The 26,379-nt window shown below is 33.8% G+C and overlaps 1 protein-coding gene across 6 annotated transcripts in view; it reads left to right on the forward strand.

Annotated features, from left to right (window-relative positions):
- Window positions 1-26,379, forward strand: part of Tet (Ten-Eleven Translocation (TET) family protein) — a 118,599-nt gene that overhangs the window by 46,961 nt on the left and 45,259 nt on the right. For 5 of the 6 annotated variants that reach the window (XM_076114803.1, XM_076114807.1, XM_076114806.1 and 2 more), the window contains exon 4: window positions 11,329-11,415. The exons of the other annotated variant lie outside the window; for it this stretch is intronic. In XM_076114803.1, coding sequence (XP_075970918.1) covers window positions 11,329-11,415 — 87 coding nt within the window. The remainder of the gene's footprint in view (window positions 1-11,328; window positions 11,416-26,379) is intronic. 6 annotated transcript variants of the gene reach the window in all.

The following is a 26,379-nucleotide window of genomic DNA, read 5'->3' on the forward strand; positions in this document are numbered from 1 at the left end:
CTCAGAAAATAAAAACAAAATATGAATAAAATATTTTAAATATATATTAAATACTGTTGTTTCGATCCCCTTCGCCATTTTTCTTACATAACTGTCACCCCTCATACATACACAATTTAAATCAATAACAAAATTATATAATGCATTTAGATTTATATTCGGTTTGGGACAATATTTTATTCAGTTGTTTGAAAGTTTTGTTATGCCCATATTGCATCGCAATAAAATTCGCTTTCTATCAATATAATTTCAATGTATCATTGTCGCTAACAACAAAAAAATTATAAAAATCTAATTTTATAATGCATCATGCATATTTTCACATAAGTGTCGTTAATAACTGTTATTTAACTATTTGATATCTACTCGTTATTGCTACATTTAGTTGTCTACAAACCAATCAAGCACAAGTCTCATCTAAGCATCTCTATTTCCGGTCAGATTAATAATACAAGCAATTTCAAATCCGTAATAAGCTGATATTTATCAAAATGCAATAGTTTCCAATAAAAAGTTTACAAAAATACATTGACATTGCAGTTTAAATCACTCATAAATACAAATTTCATACACACACAGTTGACACTTGTGTCGTGAGTGTCGCGAATGTGGTGAGTGTCTGAGGATTAGGGTTGATCGTCTCGACGCGAGCGTAATCCCTGCGAGGTCAGGTTCACAGCTCAACTCGAGCACATTCTAATAATACCACAACAGATTTGTAAAGATATTGTTTTTGAATGTTTTTGAAGTATTTGCATTGTGGATTTGATGAAATGAGTGTTTGTTTGTGACATTTTGTTAAGATAAAGAAAAAAATGCACATATAAATTGTATTTAAAGAGAGGGGTTTACACAAATTTTAAATTTTAAAGTTTGATTTGATTGAGTGTATTATAGAAAGTTAGCTTATTGCAATAAGTATGCAAAAAAACAGTCCCAACTACTACGATTACTTTTAAATATATTGAACCCCTGAGTTAACGATATCTAAAGGCATTTGGGATCACTGAAAATACAGACTTTATTTACAACTCAATAACTAGCAAACTCCAAGAATTTCCTTTAATCTACAACCAATAAGAGCATCCAAATAACTTGATTTAATTCTCGACAACATCCCCAATTTCGCGTAAAATCTTTTATCTTAGAAGAAATCAAAAAACACCCTTAAAAATTCTTAACCTAATCGAAGACATAGGCTGCGTAATAGATAGGGTGAAAGTACAAATTGTCGGCACCACCGGGCGACGACGCGCCTCACTGACGGCGCCCCGCCTCTTGTCAATCTACGACGCAGGAAATCACTTGGATGCTAGCATTTTATTCGCGCGAGAAAATAGAAATTTGAACACACTCCCTCTATTTTTTATGTGACACGTAATTCTCACAAGTTAACGCTAATGTATTTTACAAAAAAGCGTATAGACTTTTGTTTATTATACAATAAGTAAAACATATTTATTTATAACGTAGATTATGTAAAAATATACGAAAATGTGAAAATAATATGAAAATATTGGAGGTTATTTGAATTTGTGTAAACATGCGATATCACAACATGACCGCGTGTGAATTCGATTTACTTTCAATTTTCAAAACACGTTTTGACGTGACAATATTTCAATACGTTTCACGAGAGTATCGTCTATTTTAACTGTAAAATGCTGTGTTTTTAATTTCTCACGGAGTGCTTTTAACTATTCACACTTTTTAATAGAGAAAAGCGGGAGGTTTTATCACGCGTTGTGCAAATATTCGGCGTTTTTCAATGTCGACGGTGTTTTTAATCAGTGAAGGGTTGCGGTGTGCATTTGGGATATCAAGCTGTATATCATAAAGGTTTACTGTTATGGTGCATGCGTTTATCCTTTATTGCCATTTCACTTGCGGTGCATTTGAATGCTTAATGTTACCCATTTTATAATGGAAGTGTACTTTAAAATTTATGTACTGTGTATTATTGAAAGATATTTCATTGCTAAAATGGGTAAGAGTAATAAAAATTTAAAGTATCCATTCACAATATTGTTTGCTAGTACTAGTATAAAATGTGTGTACGAGATAGAATGTCGAAATATCGTCACGTTTTCAAAGGCTACATAAACTGTGCGGTTCCGGCATCACATCAAGATATGCAGAGGCGAGTGTTGGTCATTTCACCCTACATTTATCACATCGTCTAGACACCGTTTGAATGTTCTTTTTCGCCACTATATGAATTATGTCATTATGTTCAAAGTTTTTCTACTTAAGTTGTTATTAAAACGAATAACTCTAATGAAAATACTTTAACATAGCGACTCATTAGTAGATTAGAGTTTTCGAAAAAAATATACCTATAGTATGATATAATTACATTATTTTCGGTATTATTTCAAATATTTATTCACAAAACCAACCAATATCTCGGATTATACCTTCATTTATTATGCTTCTAACTAATAATAAACCTTACTTAACGCCTTATTCCTAAAATATTTCACAGCCAATTTAATAAATACCTTAATTCTAGTCTGAACTAAAACTAATCAACTCACAAAATATAAAATAAACTAGCTAATATTTAACTATAACAGTTAATTTATACTTTAAGTGTAAAGTCATAAATACTATTGTCAAAGTTTCATATTAAATCGTAAGTTGAACGGTTTCGCTAACAATGTGCTTGTTTGAAAGACATTTGTGGTTTCACTGATTTACTCTCTGTCTTAGTATTTGGCTTACAATATTACGCTATTATATAAACTAAGATACTAACATAAGACATAACTAAGATAGCCAAAAGTATAATACAAGTACGTAAGAAATAAGTCCTACAAAATATGTATGTATTAGAAATGCGAAAGTTTTTTTTACCTATAACCTGTTAAACAGATTTTTTTAAACTTGTGAAGCATGTACTTTGTACATCAAAAAACACCTTGGTTAAACCACGAACTAATTAGATTAATTGTAGATAATTTTAAGGCAAAGAAAAAACACAAATAGAAATCCCGTATTTCTAAAAGATTTTCAGACAGCTGTGAAGGTAATATAATCAATCCGTCGTAGCGGAGCGGACTATAGCCAAAATAACAATACTATAATTTTGAAAATATTCATTCAAGAAGGAAACATGATTTCAATCAATATGAATACCTACTAAGTATAAAGTCTAACAGGAATTAATTAAGATGAAGCAAGTTGAGTCTAATAATGAGTGGAACTGAAACTTATCTCAAGTCACCATTGTATCGCTGACAAAAGGAATATTGAAGACATCTAGCTAAATTTACGTAATAAATTAAAGATGAAACCGCTGAAATTTTTAGGCTTTACGATAATAAAATTTATTGACAAGTGTATTTTTAAACGTACACGGCATAATCTATACTTAGCTTAACAATCTCCATTTTTTTGCCTTCTGTACAATTTTGGTCCTCAATACATATCTCAGAATTTATTTCGAGAAAATATTCTTTAGGAAATTCCTAACGTTATTAGAATATTTCGTGGAACTTAACTCCGAGCAATAACTTTCATTGATATATATAAATATCAATCTAATATAGTTAGTATTACAAGGACCGCTAGAGATAGATAGACAGATATTAAAGATACAGGGACTTACCTTTCTTTTTCGGCTACCCATCCAGATCTTGACCTTGACTAAGTTGCTTAACATCATCCAACCACGCACTAGATTTACACCATAATTCCAAACACTTCTCATGTTCTTTAGTAGCAGTACATTTCTCCATACAAGCTTTTCACGTCACGTTTGTTGTTATCAATAACTTCATTCAAGCCGGTGGCTATTTTTAACCCGGCCGTAAAACGTAAGGCCGTATAAGGAAAACCGTTTGGTCCTTTACCCGGGTATAAAGTGCGAGTACCCGGTTAGTACCCGTGACCGAGGTCAGCGGGACCTTGAACCCATATCCTACGATATGGTTTGTTTACAAACACACGTTTTTACCTTTTCTTTGGGTATATTTTGAGGGTAGTTTTGTAAAGGTGCGGTAACTGGCGGTCCTGTATGACAAGATGTATGGATGTTAATGAAGCAATGGAAGTTTGTAAGAATTGTAACAAGTGGCGTTTTTGTTCTCTGCCTGCTTTAATGGGAAAAAGTCGTGAATTTATGTATGCAGAAGTTTTGTATGTGTAACAATATTTGCAATAACTATAGCTATCACATAACGAGTATCAGACATAGTAGAAAATAAAAAATGTTCTCCATGAAACTACAGAATCAATTCTGAAAATTACGGCATTAATATAGAAAGAAGCTATTCTTGGTATAATCTTTACACCGAGAAATAGACTTCGTAAAGGCATAGCGTGATTGAAAATAAAATAGTTTCGAATACTTACATAGGTCCATCTTTTTATGTGATTTGATATAAAAAGTGCATTTATTTAGAAGTTATGCTTAGTTTTGCTCCATAATCTGTAAAATCACACCTATTCATAAAGTTATCTTTCCAAATTAGCGATACGTCGATAATTTTATTGTTCGTGCACAGTGTTGCCAACGTAATATCGCGAATGAGTCACTCATGGGACAATGCATCATACTGACTCACCCGCCAATCAATGCGAGCTTTACACCAATTCCAAATTTAAATCGTTCAAATTGCTCTCGTTCTTTGTTTCGAGATGACATTAACTTTTTGTTTTAAATAAGAATTGACCTGAATTCGATTTTTGAATTCGGGTTTAATCGACAATTTTAATCTACAGCGCGTTTTGATTCATCGTTTTGAAATAAAATGATCTTTGATTATGTTTTCTCCATATGCACATAATATTTTCATGATTCTCATACTTTAACAATGTAATGTTAGTATAATTTCGTACGACTTGATTTCTTAAATTTTTCTACCATTTTCCATTAATTTAGTCCGTTCAAAAATATTAATATCACCAATTTGAATCCCACCGCTAAAAAGTCGTCAATAAATCAATTTATTCGGTAAAAGTATTATTTTTCGTGTGGTTACATTGTCAGTGGCTGACGTGCGTCATGAGAGCGGCATCATGACATATCCGCCACTTGCCCGGCGGATGGCGGTTCAATTTGTTAAATTAAACCACACGCTATGCACAGATTCAATACACTGTTATGTAGGACGACAATTTTCGATGTAACTGTTACGAAATTACAATTACAAATTAAGAAAAAAATCATTTTTTATTATCAGATGAGTATTTAAGAAATACTTTTCATAGTCCGTATATTTTTAAATGATATTCAGCCAGTAAAATAGGCAAAAAACAAAACAAAATCACAATTCAAATACATTCCAAATTCAAATCTGTCAAGCGAAAAATATATACGATAGTACCGCTACTCGCCGCTACAGCGCCACTGTCTATGCGAACAACCGGCAACTATAATGCGTACCGCGTCACCGCGCTGTGATTGCGCTGAATTGAGCTTCCGCCGTCGACAGGATAAAAAAACGCGGCCGTGTCCTCGGCGGCATTAAACAATAGCCAATCGCGGTCTGTGTAGAGTGGAAGCTTTAGGCAGAGAGCACACTGGGCGCTGAGCGACTAGCGACGGGGAAACGATCCCGAAACTGTTTAGCATAAACGTTTTGATAATGAGGATTGTAATGGACTGGTTGATATTCAAGCGTAAGTAAGCCGCGTTGCTTTTTGCTGAACATTTTGTTGCTTTTTGCCGGATTAGGAGTCCGTAATTTTCAATGTCTCTTCAATTTAACCGTGAATATTCTTTATGCGAAGAACGCTCCTATATCCTTTAATTATAAAAGTTAAACATAACCTATGCCATACCCTACACAAACATAATTTCGACTCTATCAATAAGTATCTCTCAACAAAGTTACAGTGTATTTTTAAAAACTTAAAATTGCGTTTTCCCTTCCCCAAATCACTTCGTCAAAATACCTACTTGACAATCATTCAATTACTTGACCTACCCCTAATGCCGACACTACCTTCGATTATGATATTGGATAATCCATAGGGTTGGTGTTAGGGTTCCTATATCAACTAATTTGTTTACAATCAACCCCTGTGCCGCTCCCTTTGGAAATTATTTGGGGTGTAGAGGCGTCGGAGATAAAAGGACGATGCAGTTTTTGTGAAGGGTTGACCACTGACCGACTGTGGTTTAGCGAGTCTTTTGATGATTGCAGATATAGAATAATTTTGTTTATTTGTACACTCCGATGACTGTTTTCTCTTAAATGGAAATTGAAATCAAAATATTAGAAAATAGCCGACCCGCGCAACTTTGCTTGCGTCACATAAGAGAGAATGGGTCAAAATTTTCCCCGTTTTTGTAACATTTTTCGTTGCTTCTTCGCTCCTACTGGTCGTAGCGTGATGAAATATAGCCTATAGCCTTCCTCGATAAATGGACTATCTAACACTGAAAGATTTTTTCAAATCGGACCAGTAGTTCCTGAGATTAGCGCGTTCGAACAAACAAACAATCAAACAAACAAACAAACTCTTCAGCTTTATAATATTAGTATAGATAATGTAACAAACTGAAATGATTGTAGGGTCCTAGATCCTTATTTTTGGTTCAATTTGTTGATTTAAGGCAGACGATACGTTTGTCGTATAATTAAAACATAACATATTATTATATCACTTCAAAAGTTGGTGAGTTAGTATTAACCAACTTATGAATGTCATTGTTATAAGATATAGTAAATATCTTTTTATACTTATTTTTTCTTAGCAATAAATTCAGCGATATAAAACTAACGTGTCGCTAACTGCTTCAGTGAGTGTACGTGAAGCTGCTTAAACCGGTGTCGCGACGAACGAGTCAATTTTGATTGGAGCCTGATTGAATTGTCGGACGAACCGCGTGCAGCGGCTTTGTCGCTTTGCCACATTCACTACGCTTAACAACAAGCTTAACGAGACAAATCGGCATACCATTGAAAAACTGACGGATTTTTTCTCTACATTTGCAGTTTTATTGGCGATTACATTCAATCCCAATATTGCTGATGCTTGAAAACTTAGAGCCTTATGAAAATGTCTCAATTTGAGGTGAAAGGCTTCGATTTTTAACAAAATACAGTCTTAGGTTTATAATATAAGTATACTAAAGTATGTACAGTATTCCTAGACGTCCTAATTGGACCTAAAGATGTCTAAAAGTAGTTCCATGTCCCCGTCAATTCTCCAGCAAGCACTAAACGTTACTCAATTAATCCAATCGACAGCTTAGATGCATTTGTGAGGGGATACAATTATCCTTTTTATTCTTGTGCACCCTCAAATAGAGGTATTAGGGCCTTAATACGTATAGGGTACCTATAGGGGGTGTTTTCGGACCAATTTGCGCCCCATCACCCTCTCTGACCTGTAGGTTTGAAACTAAAACCTGTTACCTGCTCTTTTAACGAGTGATTGGGGGCGAATAAATGGTTTCAGTGCCACAATAGCCGATTGTAAGTGAAATGTTTAAAGGGAGTGTAACAAGTAAGCTTTAGTTCCAAATGAGGGGAGGAGTTGAAAGAATATTTTTGGGGATAATTTTTTTTTTTTTTTTTATTTAGCCTGTTTCTATGTCCCACTGCTGAGCAAAGGCCTCTCCCCTGAGTAAAGATATCTGATTTTCGAAAGAATACGCTGAAAGGAAAAGCTGAAACTTTCGCAAACTTCTAACATAATAGTTAAGAATGAAATATTAATAAACTTGTTAATTAGTGTTTGCTTCTAAAGTCTATCCCTAAATTATCTCCCTACAAGATTTTTGACTAACATTTTGAAATAACCCCTAATTCGCTAAATAAGCAGTGAAAAAAACATTGTGAAATAAAAGTTGCATAAAAATGCGATCCAATTGTATTCCAATACAGAAACTTAAAAGGCAATCTTTATTCAAAAACTATTTGCGTGCAAAGAGGCAGAGATTGCCAACTGTACGCAGTCGATATTGTCGCGTCAAATCGCATTCTGATTCAAATAAAACCGCTGAATCGCAGCAGACACGCTGAATCGCCACTTTGAGGCGAATATCGGCAATTTCAAATTCACTTAGGCTCGTTTTTGCCGACTTATTTTACTTTACCTTGAATTTTCATGCCGCGAAATTTCTTTGACATTTTTATTTTTATTTCTTCACAAAGTACCTATTCCAAAGCAATTGAAATCCAGACGAAATATGTTGAATATTAAATGCATCAAAATTCTGTACGTAATCTGCGTTTAAAACGAAACAGAATTTACGAGGCCGTAGTTCCGCAAATTAGTAAGCATGCCATCTGTCGTGGAGTAGCGGCACTAAACACGGGCCCATTGTAATTTACTAACGGTCTGCAAAAAACGGACATACCAAACGAAACAAAACATATTTATTCCAATTAACCTCGTTATTTTTACTGTACAGATTAACGTTCGAGATTATCTTCTGCCTTTATTATCTTCGGCGATACCATGCACCTGCCTTTTAACCGATTTTAAATAACTGCCATTTCCATCCATCATGTTGGTACAATTTCAATGGCGCTTGTCTTGATGTATTATATTATGTTTAACATTCTACATCAATATATCATTATGAAACGTTATTTCGCTTTTTATGACATTCGGTGTTATTAATATTTAGTATTTTATTGTAAATAGTGACGTTTGTGTGATAGTTTGGGGTTAACTTCGTATTCACAAACCGTATTTAATAGTTTCAACTTATTTCTTGTAAATTTCGATATGATACTTTAATAGAAAATATATTTTAAAGCAACTTATCTACTACTTTTACGACGTCCAAAACTTCTATGAAACTTTCTTCGGGAAATAAATTTCACCGTTATTAAAACACCATCAACCATCCAAGGCCACATGACATCGTTGAGAATTCTCAAACATGACTCGTCAATGGGCCAATCATGTATTGCGTGTTGTTACCGACCTGCCTCAATACCAGCCGAGTACGAGACGCACCCACGTAACCGTACGCACAGTATGATCTCTCGAGAGTAAGTAATTTGTTTACGGCAATACCCACGTCTTGGCTTATAGGATTTACAATCGTAAACCTCACGTGCGTGGGATACTGTTTGTTTTGATAGTATTTTGTACAAGTATATTGGCAATAAAGTATAGTAGGTTCTTAGAAAATGTTTGTGTTGGCACAAAGGGGTTTGGTTGGCACAAATTATATGTTCAAAATATTGCCATGGTAAAGTTTATGAGTAATTATGGCAAATAGTCGACGACGGTTTATTCACAAAGAAATACAACTAATTTGTACTATTATAATTAACTTATTGTCTATCATAATCATAATGTCTTATGTTTCATTAAAAAATAATATACAATAACGTGTAATACATGTTTCGAGACCACAAAACGTAATTTTAGGAACTTCGTCAAAAGCTTATTATAGACCGAGATAGATAAACCATGTGTAAGACGGTGGTAAATAACAAAAAGTCCACGCAAACATTCTCAAAACAAAAATATTATAATTTTACGATGTGTTCGAATCCTTGACTTTAATAAACGTGTTAAAAGGATATGGCCATAACTTTCTAAATGCTTAAATACATATAATTACTTACGACATTAAAGGCTACCAATTGCAGGAATTAATCGCTATAAAAGTGTTATAAAATTAATCAATTAGATTTCAGAACGAACACGGAAAGACAGATGTTACAATTTGTAAAGGTGGCTGCACTGCTAACTAATTCTAATTAAAGTTGGTAGCACGTATGACGTGAAGTGATGGCGATATCATAATAATTAATATTTCGTATAACGGTATTATTTATCGTTTGCTTCCGTTGTTAAGTGTGTCAAGGCGTGTACTTTATATTTTAATATTTTATTTAATTTATCACTAATTACAGGAAAGGGGAAAGGATAGTATAAAGAAAGTTTTCATTGTCCCCATTTCTATACCACTTGTATAATTTATAATACATATAGGTAACTTTAAACTTAGTCTGGATAATCACCTACCATAAGAGTCAGAATAAATAAGGACTACACCAGTTATCTAGGGAATGTTCTAGACCTGTCTATTTATACTTAACGGACTCTAACATCACTTTGTATAATTTCAAGTAGAAAACGACTCTGTCTAAGAACTTAAATACGAACCATAAAAGATTACCATACACATCATTCATTTGACTATATTCAAATTACCAATAAAACACGTTTTTTTTTAACTTACAATAACAGCAGCTGTTTCTCATAAACTTGATTCTAATTCTAATATTTATTCTCTTATAATTCTAGCCAACGAAAGACTCAGGACCTGTTATAGGATAATTACAAATCCCGCCATTTGAATAAGAATAGATAAAGTTGGAAAGAGAAGGGTGGTTAGAGCGAGACAGCGATAGAACAAATGTCGTGCGCGTTCTAACACAAAAACAGGAGTAACGAACTAAAACGCCAGGTGTGACGCGATGCCATGTGCTCGGTAACAGAAACTATTTATTTATTCGTGTAGCCTCAGTTCACGTTAGCTATTTAATTAGTGAGGCTAGAACCTCGTTAGACTCCCGAACGTGGCTAATGACAGCTGTCATGTGTTTGACATTTGAAGTTTTTAATTTTTACTTATTTTAAACAATCAACTTGAACTCTAGAATAAAAACGATTTTATTTTTATGTTTTCTGAAGTTGTTTATTTACTATGGATCGTATCAGACTTATATTATTGTAATTATCTCGAAGCCAGAATTACTTGCAAATGAATGCATTGTTTTTTTTTTTTACCTACATTCCAGGTTTTATCTAACATTGAAGTATCTAAAATTATTACTTATAATTTATTACACAAAATTAAACGAGTGCTCAAACTACAAGGGCTTTCTAACGAATTCTTTCTCAAATAATGTCTAATTGAAACATAAATTTTTATTTATATAAAAAATATATTTGCATAAAAAAATACTAGAAAAATCAAATTAATAGTATATTAAAAATAGACGTTCGTGTTTAATTTGAATTCAACGCCATCTAGCGGGGAATAGCAAAACTAAGCTCACGTTTCGAGTCAGCGGATGCGTTGAAACTTGCGCTGGTAGTTTTACCCTGACGGCAACATAGATGGCGCTAGTGCGATTGCCAACTGAAATTTCAAAAGCGCTTCTTCTGTAAAGTCCTGAATAAAATTAAATAAAACTTTGTGAACTTTATTAGCATCTACAATAATTAGATGTGTAAATAATGTTTTCATACTAAAACCACTAATCTGTCGCCATCTAACCTTTTCCATTGCATGTTTGTTCTGTTCATTTTTCCCTTATTTTGTGTTAACGTTTCCTTTGTTTTACTTACTTTATTTTTGCTTTATGTTAAGTCTGTGGTGTGTCTGTGTTGTTATAGCTTATTTTGGCTCCGGACGGGACCTTGCAGACAGTCAAGAGCGAGTCGCGACGCGGACGCGGCAGGGGGCGTGCGGCAACAACACCAGTGAGTACACACCTTTACTTTTCTTATCTTTTTCTTTTTACCTTTTTTATTTCATTTATTTTTTCATGTCATGTGTACCCTTACCTTCGTGGTGACTAATTATTAACAATGTCATGATTAACCAAACAAAATTAAGCTTCATTTTCTTGAAGAAAATTTTCGGAAGGAAATTCTTTGTAAACGCATTTTAACGCTAAACCAACGGCGCTTTTAAATCTGTGTACGTACACATTTACGTCGTAGTCAGATACGATGCATTATAAGGAAACGTACGCGACGAAGAAATGAGCCCAAACCGGGGCAGGAATTGACGCAAATCGATATTGGCATTTGGACGCATCGCGTCACCGTGACCGCGCAAATATGCCACCTTACGTAACAACCATAAATCAAACACGAACAAAAACCGGGCCACTCTCGCTTTCAAAGCGAAATATCCGAATATAGGAATAAAGTGTAACCCCGTCCGGTTCATGGCCACTCGCCATTCGTAAACAAACCCCATTCACCGAGATTAACACGCGTTGCGACGACAACACTGAATGTTTCGAATACATTGCTACTTTGCCACTATAGATTTACATCGTTGGTTAAACTGGGGCGGTAATGTAGGTTGTTTTGTGCGATATTTGCGGTACGTAGTGGAGGGTTTGTAGGATATTTTTCCGCATGCCCGAAGCTCCACCTGTTCATTCAACGAATCGAGTGGGCTGCGAATTGTAAATTAATTGAAAGATTATTCAACAAGGTCTTTTGATGTCGTTCACCTATTTGTGGCGGTTTATATCGTTGTGTGTGCTTTCACTCACTATCTGTTTGTTTTATTCCGCATTTTCTCTACGCTTTTTATTTTATTGTCTCAACTGATATTTCTCTTGTCTGAATGCTCTATCATATTCGACGGTGTTAAGTAATAAGTATCCTAACACTTTACTGATAAAGGATATTCCATGCTCAGATATCTATCATATTCTACATACCTAATTAGAGTTGTCTTTAATTTCTAGAATTTGGTTTTTACGCCTACAAATCTAGGCCGTGATGGAATGCTTTAAAACTCCAAAAGTAAATTAAACGAGATAGATGAATAAGCGATTTCAGAAATCTAGATTTCTAGTTAAGCTTTATCTCTTAGAATATCTAAGAGTTATTAAAAACAAAGCCTCCTTGGCTTCAATCATAAATATTTAAAACGGCTTCATTATAAACCTAGTCCGTCCGGAGTTTCTTAAATAAAGAAAAATCTCTAGCATTTGAGGACTTGAAAAGTAGAAACGATTGTCTTCTGAAAGATGTCTATAAAACTACACGTCAAATATCTTTGCTTGCTGCTATATTCAGGCACACAAAGTTATTTAGCACGTCTGTACTCCGCAGTTAAGGGGCATACATACATAAAATCACGCGTTTTCGCATTGAAAGTATTGTCAGTATCTGTTCTCAACTACTTGATATTATATGTTCCTCTAGTGTATCTATTTGCCTGTCACGCTTAAGCCGGTAAACCGATTTTAATTTTTAAAATATCATAAAAGATATTAAGACCAGTGGTTATAGAAAATTTATTTTCATATATTTTACTTAAACTAAATTACGCGCGGATGATGACTATAGAATTAAGACAGCCCTTACTAAACAAACGAGGCCTACCCCTTGTTCAAGAGGCACTTTCCCAACAGTGCGACAGTCATGTGTAAAATAATACACACAAGTCCTAAAGACAACTAGTATTTAATAAAGTTATATTCTAACAAGACTAAAGCAAATACTCTTCAATTCTTAAGAAGAGAACTAAAAATACGACGTAACTATCGTTTTAATCTTGCAATTCTTTTGTAAATAGCACAAAAGCTGTGCAAAGGGTGCATTTTAAACTATCTGTAATGGATTGGTCAAGTCGAAGCGGAGAACATTAGCTAATCAAATGTGTAGCAATCTTTTTGTAGCTCCATTAGAGAATTAAAATGTTCTAGTGCTAAGAAACTGTACGAAAGAGTGGTTCTTATGTAAAATGTTAATTTAAATAGTGCATGGGAAGAAATTGTTGAGAAATAGAAAGCTTTTTTAAATAAAGTTGAGTATACAACTTTATTGGGTTCTTGGGATAGAATAATGAATTATAGCTTGGGATAGAAAAAATAGCTATTAATTTCTCATTTACTTCTGGGTAAAATAAAATATTTTTGGGAAAATGTGCATCTTGTAGAGTTTCAAAACAAGCCCGATTAAGACGTACCAAATAGTTGCATCCCTCGAACCGTTTCGTTGTTTCTTAATAATGAATTATTTTTTTGCAATTAAAATAATGATTTTCTATAAATCTCTGTTTATAACACATATCATATCAGACTGAACACCTATTACCTGCCTTACTACACACCTAAACACTCTAGTAATATTAACCATGAAGCATATATAAAATATAACACGTAAAAGAACATATAACTTGGTCATTAATCACCAAGTTTCCAGTCACCATGACTCGTTTGATGGTGACTGCAGTGACTGGACGATACCATAGACTTTTACACCATAGAATAATGGGAGGGAAAATGGGACTTATGACACTAGATGTACCTACTTAAATGATTAATTATACTAAACTAACTCTAATAGGTCTAGGTTTTAAACTTTGGCAAACTAAAAGAAAAAGATTATGACCGCACTAAAAGTCTTATATTATAACATTTTACTGAACAAGTGCATCGTATTCTTGATTTTTCACACGTGAATAAGGATCACTTCCCAACAATGAAAAATACAAGGCTCTAACAAAGCTATGTAAATCAAAATATTGCAAAAATAGCTAAGAAAATCTACAATTTTTAGCGCTTTCTACCGACTAATTAGATATGTCTAATTACAAGTACTAAACCAATTGGAATCATTTCCCGTTCCAATTAACGGAAACCTCAGCATGATCACTCGTGACTAATTAATTACCAACCCTTTTAACCTAAAGTAGTAGAATATTTCTTACTATTTAAAAACGTTTTTAAGATACTCTCTTGCCTATATAAGTATTAGTACTAAACCTATATAGCTTGCTATATAAGTTTACTTGGCCAAACCGGTAAAGCTATTTGGCTAAAAATACTTTTTTACATTTCGAAGCATGGAAACCTCAGCTCAAATTACAACAGCCGTTGCCTTACGCATCGTCTCCATGTCTTATTTCAGAAAAATATTTACATACATCTAAATATTATTTTTCAAATTAAGTACATTTAGAGACCATACATCTGATTTTTCCTAGATTTAACTTCCACTACCTAATATACAACGGGCGTGCATATAATTGAAAACTAAATACGTATATCTAATCCCTAGTTAGCAATCCTCTATTAAAGTTTCCTCATCATTTCCAAAGCAGACGTCTTCGAGATTTTCAAAGCGTCGAAAACTTATCAACGCTAGACAGAGTTCGTTATAACCAAACATAGGTACGAACTCCTTTCAATTAATCAAAACAAGCCATAGACAAGCGCTTAACACAACATATCCTGATGTTGGCAATATAGCAAACAAACTAATACTGAATCTAATCCGTACGTTCAATTCGGAAATAAATTGAAATTCGAACATAATGAAGACGGGACGCATAAAGGCTGCAGACGGACTAATTTCGCGGCCGCCATCTTGCCGTAGCCATGGCAACGAGACTGGCGCCCCCCTCCCGCGCCGCCCGCGCCCCGCACACCGCCCGTCTCGCCCCGCCGCGTGCACTTGCGTTGCACTTCCTAAAGGCTAGACTAGACTATGTACAGAACTTAGATTGTTATATATTCGCAGCGGAATGAATATTTCGGTTGGATATTGATGAGTGATTGTGATATCGTAGGCATTGGAGTTTCAAATTTATGCTTGCCTTTGCCCCGTGTAGTGGACAATACACGTACTAAATGAAGCATTGTAGGTGGCAGTTTTACTATACAAACAGAGGTTGATATCCTATAAATAAATTTACCAAAACGTATGAAAATTACTGATTTCTACGTAAGTAACTGACACTTATCTGAATGTGATGAAACCAGCCTTAAATATTGCTTAATTGCTAGAAACTTTGAAGAAGCTTTCATAATATAACTTATATTTTTTCAAGAAGACCCCAAGCTTTAAGGCAATACTGGAGAAGTCTATGTGCCTCAGTAAGAAGAGTTTTACATAATCTCGTGAGGTTATTTGACTTCCAAGGTGCTGGCTTTAGGCGTAAAAAATGCATAGTTATATCTACTAAAAAGACAGCCGAATGATTCAAAAGCATTTTCCCCAATAAAATGGATTATTCTGCCAAATATTTGTATATAAGATTGAATGTAATTTTTTGATTGATTGATCATTTGACATACGTCAATATCAATTACGACCTTTATTTTTTTTTATGCCAAATGACATCTGTCAAATAATCAGGCAGTACAAAAAACGAGATGATTTTTGATCTAATAAAAAATTTCAGAGTAAATCTAGCTGAAGTTATGATTCTAAAGTTTAAGTTTAAACTACTCTGTAGTGTTCAAAGGTTTATAAGTTGTTTTACTGATATATCAAGACTTCAAGAGACAACTTAGAAAAGTTAAGCGGACTTATTTCAGCAGCTGTTGATTTCACAATCATAAAAATAATATTTTTTTTGTATTTTTTTTTTCATACATATTTCTTTGACCATATCTATCGTCATTTGAAGTCTAAAACTATTCTACAATATAACTTACGACGATCATTAAATTGACAAAATGACTACATACAACAATCTTAACTTAAAGTTTGTTGAGAAAAGGGTTCCTCAATGCCCCGAAGGTTACTAGAAGGTACGTAGAATATTCAAGGTTTTGCTACCCATTTGAATTGCGATAGAAATTCCCTCTAACTCCCTTTTTTGCATGTTGCACAATTACTGTAAAATAGAGTGCAGAATATTTTTTTTTAAACTTGCTCAAGAAATGTGTGTTTTGACATCTTGGTTAAAAACTCAATACTACATTTATTTTTCAAAAGGTTTCTGATTCTTTAATTATAAATTAGTGGTAAAAATAATACATAAAAAGTTATGTTTTCTAACAGAAAAACTGTAGTAAAAACTAGGTATATTCTTGCGGTGGTCGTAAAAGTCAATTGAGAGGAAAACGGTTCACGGAAAATGTTGCTAACGTAATTTTATATTTTGCATAAAATTTCATATTCTTTAGTAAAGGAATATGTTTTAAGAATTTACACTAAATATTTACGGAAATGTCTGTGGTATTATAAAACCATCTAAAGGATTTATAGATATTTTTAGTCTCTACTAAAAATAATGACCAACTATGAGTAAAAACTCTTTAACAGATACAAAACTTAGAACGAATGAATTAAAAAATACAAAGTTTATTTATTTCAAAGCATACTTTCGTCAAGTTTCACATCTGTATGAAAACTACGTAAAAGAAAATCTTAACAAGTGTGTTTAACGTTTCAACCAGAGTCTTGATTAAAAAACTATCAACTTGTAACAGAACATGGTAATTTCAAACATTTCCGCACCAACTTAAATTTATTTCGAAGTATCTCCTTCTTTTTCTAGTGCGAGCTCGCGACGCGAATATCGACGCTAGAGTCCGCCTTCGAATTATAAACTCGGGCGAAATTTGCACAGAACACTTTGTAATTGCAAATTTCGCAAATGTGCGCATGCGCCACGCCACGATCAATACGCCAACACTTTATTATTGTTTTTTCTTAATACAATAACAGTTTGCGCGCCAAAACGTCAAAGTGACGTTACAATGTTATTAATATAATTCGGAAATAAACATTTTCGTCCAAAAATAGCGCTTAATATAAAATTTAATATAGCAGCGTGCCGGCAAGACGGGGAGGCGCCGGGGGTGGGGGTGGTCTTCTCCTATTGGATAGTTACTCTAAACTATTGCCTGAAACTTTCATTAATGCATTCTATTACCTCGTTTATGCAATATTCGGTATTCTATTGCTTTGCGGAATGCGTAATTTTATGTTAAACTTGTGAATGCATAAAGAAATATTTTCTAGAGAGTATGCGAAGCGTGAAGGCGATTTATAGATAATTTTCTCTCGTCGAAGTTAGCGGATATAAAGTAGGGTCTAGAAAATGTGTAAAATAAATTCTCTCCGTAGTAATTGTACCGTGAAATGTGTTGCGTACTTATATTATATTTAACGAACGCGTCTCGTAATTTCCGGCTGATATTTGAAAATTTCATAACTTTTCATACTGTTTCAATGTTATAAAGAGTCGTTAAATATTTTATTCGGGCCGCAGTTGGTGCGAAATTGCTCCTTTTGATTACAACCCCCGGGATACAAGGCTGTACCGTTACAATTGATTTTGTAAATATGTAACGTCAACTATGCTAGCTATGTACATTTATACAACTCAATTTCGGCAAAGCAAACTTTACACCCTTACGAGTTATAAAAGAACTCTATATTTTTTTGACTGGTAAACAAATCAATTTAGTAGAAACATGACTGGTATAACAAAAGTTAGTATTCTCAAAAAGTAGTTTTTAAAAAAGCTTTTTTAGCTTAATGTATTCAAAGCTTTCAATAACAGACTTTCATCTTATAGACTGTCTAAAAATTTTCCGCAGTCAATTAACTCAAGGCAACTTAAAACTAAAAAAAAACTACTCCACAACAATAGAGCATTGTAAAGCTGTGTCTGCACTCACACATAGTCGGGTACACACACGAAATGATCACAAAAGGTTTGCTATAGCTCGTGTGCTGGCATTCTCTGTCTTACTAACGAACCAATATGCTGATGCTTTCGTCTGCCGTTCAAACTTATACGTACTTATATGCGCCTTCAAGATTGCCTGGAGTATGATTGGTTTTCACTATTGTTAAATGGAAGTTTGGAAATAGTCGTTAGTGAGTTTTAATATAAAAAGGGTGGTATATTTTTTGAAGGTAAAAACAAAATAATGATATTATTGACATTTAATTCCGATGAGTATATTCAATGATAGATACGTATTTAAGTTTTTAGTAAACTTTGTATGAAGAATTTGTATGTTAACTAACGATACAAAAATCAGCACGTTGAAAAAACATCACAAATCATCATGATTTCACAAAATCTGAAAACAAATCGAGTCAAATCCTGAAGAAAATATGTGTCAGTATAGAAAGCTTATAACAATAATATTGGTCTTCAAAAAGCAGAAAAGCGGTCAAAAGCTAGCGTCAGATATCTTGTAGAGTGGCTTTGAATTGGAAAAATCCGATAGAACATGCTATTACATTTTTATGGCGCCATTTTCAAGAAAGGTATTTCGTTCGCTCCGCAATCTGCTTCCCCGTAGCGGCCAATTTTGTTGTACTTTCCGAACGAAAATGTTTTTTCCTTTTTTTCAAATTAATTATCTGTTGCATTCACGTGGCCAGTTTTAATCAAAGATGTTTTTTTGTTCAGATTTCAATTATAACAGGTCTTTGGTAAAATATATTTGAATAAATTGAGTTTAATGGACGTTCATTTTTGGCCAGATAGTAGAGAATATACATATATAGCTTATACTCATATATTGTTCAAAATAATAGAAAGGGCAGAGAAGTTAAAATTAAAATTTCAAAGTCTGCTTTTGAAGCAAGTTTTAAAAGCTGAAAGAATTGTTCCGCACCACTACTATATTATATCTTGATATCATGGGTTCGATTCCCACATGGAAACAAACAAAATAAAAAGTATGTTTCTGATAGTACTTTATTAACATCACTTGTTTACTACAAACTAAAAAGACAAAAAATCTAAAGAGTAATTATAAAAATATCCTTCGGTTAGCAACATTTTCACGATAAAACGTTACATAAGTACTTTAAGCAAATAAAATCATACAAATTGCTTTTGAACAGAACATGTGCTTGAGAAATATGGAAATTCGTAACTCGCAAATTTAATTTAATAACGGCCTTCCCAAGATATAGGCATAAATTAAGTAAATTACATAAAATAATTTGAATTTTAATACGAATAGTTTATTCGTTTGGATTACATTACGTTATATTATTATTAAGTCTGGCAACTCAGAATATTTTGGTACAGTCTAGACATAATTTAATTGCTGGTAATTTTCTAAGTTTTAGTCATTGTGATTCTAATTTGTGTTTCTTTATGAGTTTAAGCAAATATTATGGTATAATGAAGTTTGGGTAATTTTTAATTGATGAGAAGGTTTATGGTTTAGTAGAAATTTCATAGGTGTTATAATTCGTGTTTTCACATTCTGATATTGTTTTAAGACCGAACCCGTTATATGAAAGATACAAAATAAAAGAAATACAAAATAAAAGTTTAGCATTATACTTGACTTTTCAACTTGAGTTTTCCTTAAAAAATGTTACTAATAACTGTATAAAATGTGCCTCAACTACTTCTAAATTAAAACGATACTTTACAGCTCAGAAATTACAAGAACCATTAAGTAAATACAGAAATACAAAAATACATTTTCAAAAAGAACATATTTCTTTAGTACCGTAACAAACTAGCTCACAACTGAAGTCTTACTTGAGTAACAAAAAGCAACTTAAAAACGCCATTTTGAATAAAAATAACGACTTTCAACAACAATAGTAAACAAGAAATATTCATGTTAACTTGAAATAAAAACGTTCGCGTGAACCGTATTGAAATAGTGGTGGCACAACGATCCCGCAACCACTTAGCCCCGGATCCCGGGAATCCCGCGGGTTGTCACGTCCCGGGACGCGAGTACCGTGAAACGTTGTAGAGGTGCGCAACAAGTGAATCGATGTGACTTTTGAGTCCGTTATTAAGACACGAGTGACAGCCCTCGGTTTAAGGTGACGCTTGACACAAATGAACCGTGTATCGGAAGCGACGGCTTCAACAGATACGTTTAAGTTAATGAACTGATTGATGACTTAACTATAAAAATGCAATCAAAGTTTTAGTCTTAAAAGACATTTCATTTCATCCCTTATTAATGACTAACATCAAAGTATACAATTTGGTAGTAGATACTCTTAAATATACGTTAACAAGGCAGTGTTAATGAAGCATACTACTGAACTAGAACCCTATCGAAAAGATAATGTAAACCATCACAAAAATCTACAAAGATTTATGTGGATAAACAATAGTAAAAATCCCTTGTTATTCTATAAAACAAATCCTATTTCAGTAGACAGAAAGTAAATATTCACTTCGCCAGCTGTTTCTGTCTTGCAGGATTCTCGCTTTGAGTTGTAGCAAGAAAAATTAAACTGCAAAAGCGTTTCATACGTGGTTCGTGCGAACGTGTGACATTCAAACCGCATGGTGCGATTTGTCGTGAAAGAATCTAAGCAACAAGTGGTGCCCGTAAATTGGACGACACATTCGATGACGTGCCACTAGTGATGTGCCACCTCGTCACGTACGCGGGAACTCGATTCTCATGCAAATCGATTCTATACAAAAATTGTATCTTTGAATGCGTGATAAAGTTTACGATACGAAAATTTCAAATTATTGGCTAGAGATAAAATTTTACTTTTATTTTTATTGACTTTGGATTCTTTTTCCTTATTTTTGGTAGATTTTGTTTCGTGAATTGGCGAGGGTAATCATGGGTTATGGACATTTATTTCTTTCTATAACAAGTCAACAAAACCTTAACCAGATAACAGTCGTGCAAAACAAAATAGTGTCACATTTACAATCGAGTCTGTTTGGATTTCATTACCAACTTTAGAGTAAGGAATATTCCTTGATAAAGTAGGTACTATATTATATATTTGCACATTGAAATGTGAAACTCCTAATAATTCATGAATAAAGCAAGAGTTTACTCAAAAGATAGTTGCTACATATTTGATAAAATATCTGCAAGACATTATGACATACTTAAAGAGTCCTTTGTTCTACATAATAAAATATACATAATGTATTAGTTTGTTCCTGAATAATTCATGTAACATGTCGATATCCAGAAAGTTCCACCAAATTTACATATTATCTATGTAGTACATGAAAAAACTTATGTTTAATTTAAATATTTACCGCGGCGACACATAAAAAGTTGGTAGACGGCCACTATATTGAAACTACGTTGAATACATGTAAAATATTTGAAAAGGAAAGTTTATAAAATGGTTGACGTAACGTGAGGACTGTGGGGAGGTTTCCATTTTGTAAATATAAACTATAGTTGGTTAGTGTGGAAAATTGATAAGATTTTTATATCCACCTACCCGAGATGATCGTAAAAGTGTAGAACTGAAACTATTCTAAAATAAAACTTTTAGCATCATTATACGGGAGGAAAAATTCCATTTATTAAAAGTTTATAAGGACTTAGGAATGTGATGACCAAATATTAAATTGGAAAAAAATGCAGTAGCAATTTAATGGAGTCATCAAGGCATCCCTATTAACTCGTGAACAAATTGTAAGTGACATTATTTCTTAAATTGTCAGCGTACGTGTGCCGTAAGAGGCTTAACTGTCGACTTTTAATATATCGCGGATTACCCGGCTACTGGCGGGTACGTTCCCAAATCTGTTTTATTGCTGGATTATATTTCCGTATAGCGTAAAAGCCGTCCGTGCGTTTTACTACCGTTTTCAATATTTATGTTATCAAATTGTCCTGGGATATTTTCGTAATCCTTTGGATTTCTGACATAACACCTCCGCGTCGCACTCGTAAAATTATTTTTAAACTGAGGGGTGTCACGACTGACATGTAAATTGAGTATAAATATGCGTTCAATGGATTTTTGATCTTCCGGAAGATCAAGAGATCGTCGCACAATCCCTACTTCCTGTCGCTACATAAATTCGATAGCGTCCTTGATTTAAAACAACTCTTCAGAAAATATCGTTGGAAAACTCTTCCGAATCTTTGAAAACAATTTGCGACGTTATTGCTTGAAGTAAAGCAACAAATAAAACGTATATTACATTACTAGTTGTAAAAACCGTCTACTCTGGCCGACTTGAAACATAAAAACGTACAAGTCACCGTTCGGGGCCTTAACTTTTTCCGGGTGAACGGAAAATTTAATTTTCTCTGGAAATTGGTATCCCGGGGCACGGCGGTGCTGCAATGAATCGAATTTGCCCGATAAAACTCTTATAAATACCCATTGTTGTTGGTAGCGGCTAATAAAAATGATGACTACGATGTTTATATAAAAATATCGTTATTAACTTTTGCTTTGTCGTATTGTTTCTGATTTAGAAGTTGCGACTTTATGGACTATAAATTATAACTTTGAGTCCTTGTTTCCGAGTTAGTCAATTTATTATTGTTTGACCTAAATGTACAATTATGTTTGTTATTTCAAGGGTGATGAATAATGCATACTTATTTGTATTATGCGGGGTGATTTATAGATTAAAAAAAACAATTAAAAATTTACATAGCTCAGACGTACCTGCTATTAGTATTGTTCCCTATTTTTTACTTATGTAGGATAGAAATTCTGTAGAAAATCTTTGATGCTACGGTTCAATATGGACATACATACGTCTGGTATCGTATCGGATGCAGTACAACAATCTCGAATGACAAACAAAAGATGAACTGGTAACGTTTACACGACGCTGTTTACAATTATCGAGATATGAGAATGTCTCGCGGGATTTTTTCCCAGACTCTCGTATTTCTAATAATGTGTTTAATATAACATTTTTAGCAGTTGATTATTTCACAATGTTATACTTATATTAAAGACTTGCAAATCCTTAAAGTAAGCTGGATGTTTAAAGAAAAAATATACATATTAAATGTCTAGCAATTACGATACATGTGTATTTTCTGTCTTTGAAGAATCGTAAACTTTTCAAAAGCACAGGATACAAAAATAGTGCGATGATAAAACGAAATATTATAGAGAAATTGTCAAAACATTGCCTCCTCTAACAAAGCAATACAAATACAGTTAACTCTATAAAGTACTTCGCAATATTATTTAGACTAGACCTTCGATAACTTACAAACCATACATCAGAGTTATAAAGTTCAGTATTTACAACACAATGATCGCAACATAAACAAATAAATGAATCATAACGGCTATCTGGACACATATAAATCTTTGCATCGATAAATCTTGCCTTGAACTCAACCATTATCGATACTGTAGTAAATCACTTAAAGATATTTTAATTAAACATCCTCTATATATCAGGGAGATAGCGTAGGGTTGCCACGCTAGTGCTGCTCCCGAGGACGAAGTTACACGCGTTCACGTCACTTGAAACGAATGTGCGACAATTTTGGTTTCAAGTTTGTTACTGCGGAACTAAGATTTAGGTTTCTGTGTTTTTAATGTAGAGCAAAGCGGTTAGGAACTGAATCTTTAAGTTAATCCTAGAGAATATTTTCTGTTTGAAAGTCCTTAATATTCTCAATATCAAATAAGTTTAATACTAAGCCTTGACAGGCAACAGCTTTTTTAAATATATCAACAACAACCTGTGTAGGCATCATCATCATTTCAAATTCATGAATGTGGCATAGTTTTCATATTATGAAAAAGGAAAATATAACTTTTACGATTAAATGAACCACGGTTCGATCGACCTGCATTTTGCGACTTGTTACTGGCAACCCTGCTATAGAGGAGGGATAAAATTAATTTAATTTTAACTTGATATATATCACGTTGGGCATCTCCTAATAATGAAATAATGTTTGCAATTACCATTTATATTCTTATTAGCTTCGTTCTAATTAAAACGTGCACTAGAATAGATATTACATTTAGCTATCGATTTTATTATAGGAAACAAATGCAGACTTTTATTACGACTTACAATGAAAATTATTTCTGTTGGTTATTGTTGAAAGTAGTAGGAAAAGTATTGCTAAGATCGTAATTCGTAAAAGCAATGCTTATTTTTTCTTTTTTTAAACCAGGAAATTGGCGAAGGATAAACCTCAAATTGTTACTTAGTTTGCAACGTGTTTCAAACCTTGAATTTGTTTAATTACACTCAAACTGCAAAGAAAGCTGTCAAATCACATTACAATGAGTTAAAATGCCTAACTTTATCATATCTGTAATGTATCTACCATCAAATACCTACAAAGCTCGGTTTAAATTGTTATCTACGAACACCGGCCACACCCCAAAGCCTACTCATCAAGAATCAAGATGCAGGCTCCAAGAATGCACTCAACGCACAATTCTATCAGCCGGATCAATACGAAATGCCGACGGTACGTACACTACATGCTAAACGCGCAAAGCTAAGGCTCATCTACCAAGCCTAATGCATTTTCGTAGGCCTGATGGCCAGTCCGCCACGCTAGATATTTCATTCAACCGCCCAGACTATTCAAGCTCCCTAGATTGCTATTCTGACCCCTTCTCCCCCCCACTGAAGGGGGCAGACAACCCCCTACACCCGTCGCTACGGCGCTTAATTTCCGTATCGTATGGTCATTAATTTGTAAAGTGATATTTGGTTTGTATATGTATTTGCCGATAGTTTATGCGTTTATTTTGGGTTAGAAATGTTGACAGTTCGTTATTTATTTAGCCTGTGGATTAGAAACAAGAAATGCGTTTTAGTTCCAAAAGCAATTTCAGTCGCTTTTGAATAATTTCGCAACGGCTACTTTGATGACGTTGATTAAAGTAGATGAGATTCAAAATGGTTGACGTTATTAAAGCCTTACTGAGGAGGAAAAACGATACTGTTTTTACTCATATGGCAGGAAGCGCATACGCTTCTCTAAAAGTGTTCCAACGACGTGAGTATAAGGCATACCAAAGACAATAACTAACATATCAGCGTTCACAAACTCCATTAAAACAAACCGCTGCATTAGACCACATCAAAGTGAATGCAACAAAAAGGCGGGAAGTTGTTTATCTGTGAGAGTTTGGCGCCCTTTTTGCGCGCCCTCTGGCGGCGGGATTATGGCGGATTGCCGCTGTCACCGGCGCATTGCCGCCAACTTTTAATTACGACCATTGTGAACTAAGTTTAAGTCGACGACAAAAGAACTTTTTCTAATGAAACTTTGGCCGCCGGTGTCGTTATTACCGAGTACTTGTTGGTCTACTTAGTTTTTTGTTTTAATAGAAAATCTAGGTAGACCCTTTTACTTCTAAACAGTAAAGTAACAATTCAGCCTTTCACCCTAAAAAATACGCAAAAAAATCACAAACAAAAATATGTTTGTAAAATTGTTTGTTCAGGAAGAAAGCAATTAGGTAAGTGAACATGCAGACGTAACTAACATTCAAGTAGGTTCGTTACTGCACATTTCCGAACGCAAATTGATCTTGTTCGTAATGTTTACACAGAAAACTGAGACACGGCCGTGCATAAATTGCAGAGCTCCACATAATTAAAAACCAACATTTACATTCAATTCGATCTTGGTTCGTCTACGTCACGACCCGCCATGTTATTATCTTACGTTCATGTTTGCTCGACATAAATGATTGAGAAATTTAATAGTTAGATAATATTTTAAGTAATATAAAGGCTTTTAATGTAATTGCGTCTTGAAGTGCTAAACTGTGAAAAGTGCTTTGCTTCATCAGTAGGCGTTTTTTGAGACGGTTTAGCCTGAAATTGTTTTGAAGATGTCGTTATGTTTATTTTATTTAGACAACATTCTATATTCCAGCATAATAAGCTATTTTCACATTGTCTCTAAAGATGGGTTTAAAAGGATCTATTTTGTATCCTAACTTTCTGGTACTACTACAATAAATAGTCATGTTATTCTTATTTATCGCGATCATTGAAAAATATGTCGTTTGGTTTTAAAATTGGTAATTTTAACCGTTTTTACGAAACTTTCGATTCTTTTCCACCAATTTACTTTACAACATTAGTTTTAAACCAACCGATTTCATATAATTTCTCAAGCAAAATAACATTGCAAAGCCGATAATGAGCACAAGTAATGTCTATTGTAAACTAGACAGTCGATACCCGCAATTTATGTAATGGCAGTAATTGTAGTA

This window comes from Anticarsia gemmatalis, chromosome 5 (assembly GCF_050436995.1).
Source record: "Anticarsia gemmatalis isolate Benzon Research Colony breed Stoneville strain chromosome 5, ilAntGemm2 primary, whole genome shotgun sequence".
Classification (NCBI taxonomy): domain Eukaryota; kingdom Metazoa; phylum Arthropoda; class Insecta; order Lepidoptera; family Erebidae; genus Anticarsia; species Anticarsia gemmatalis.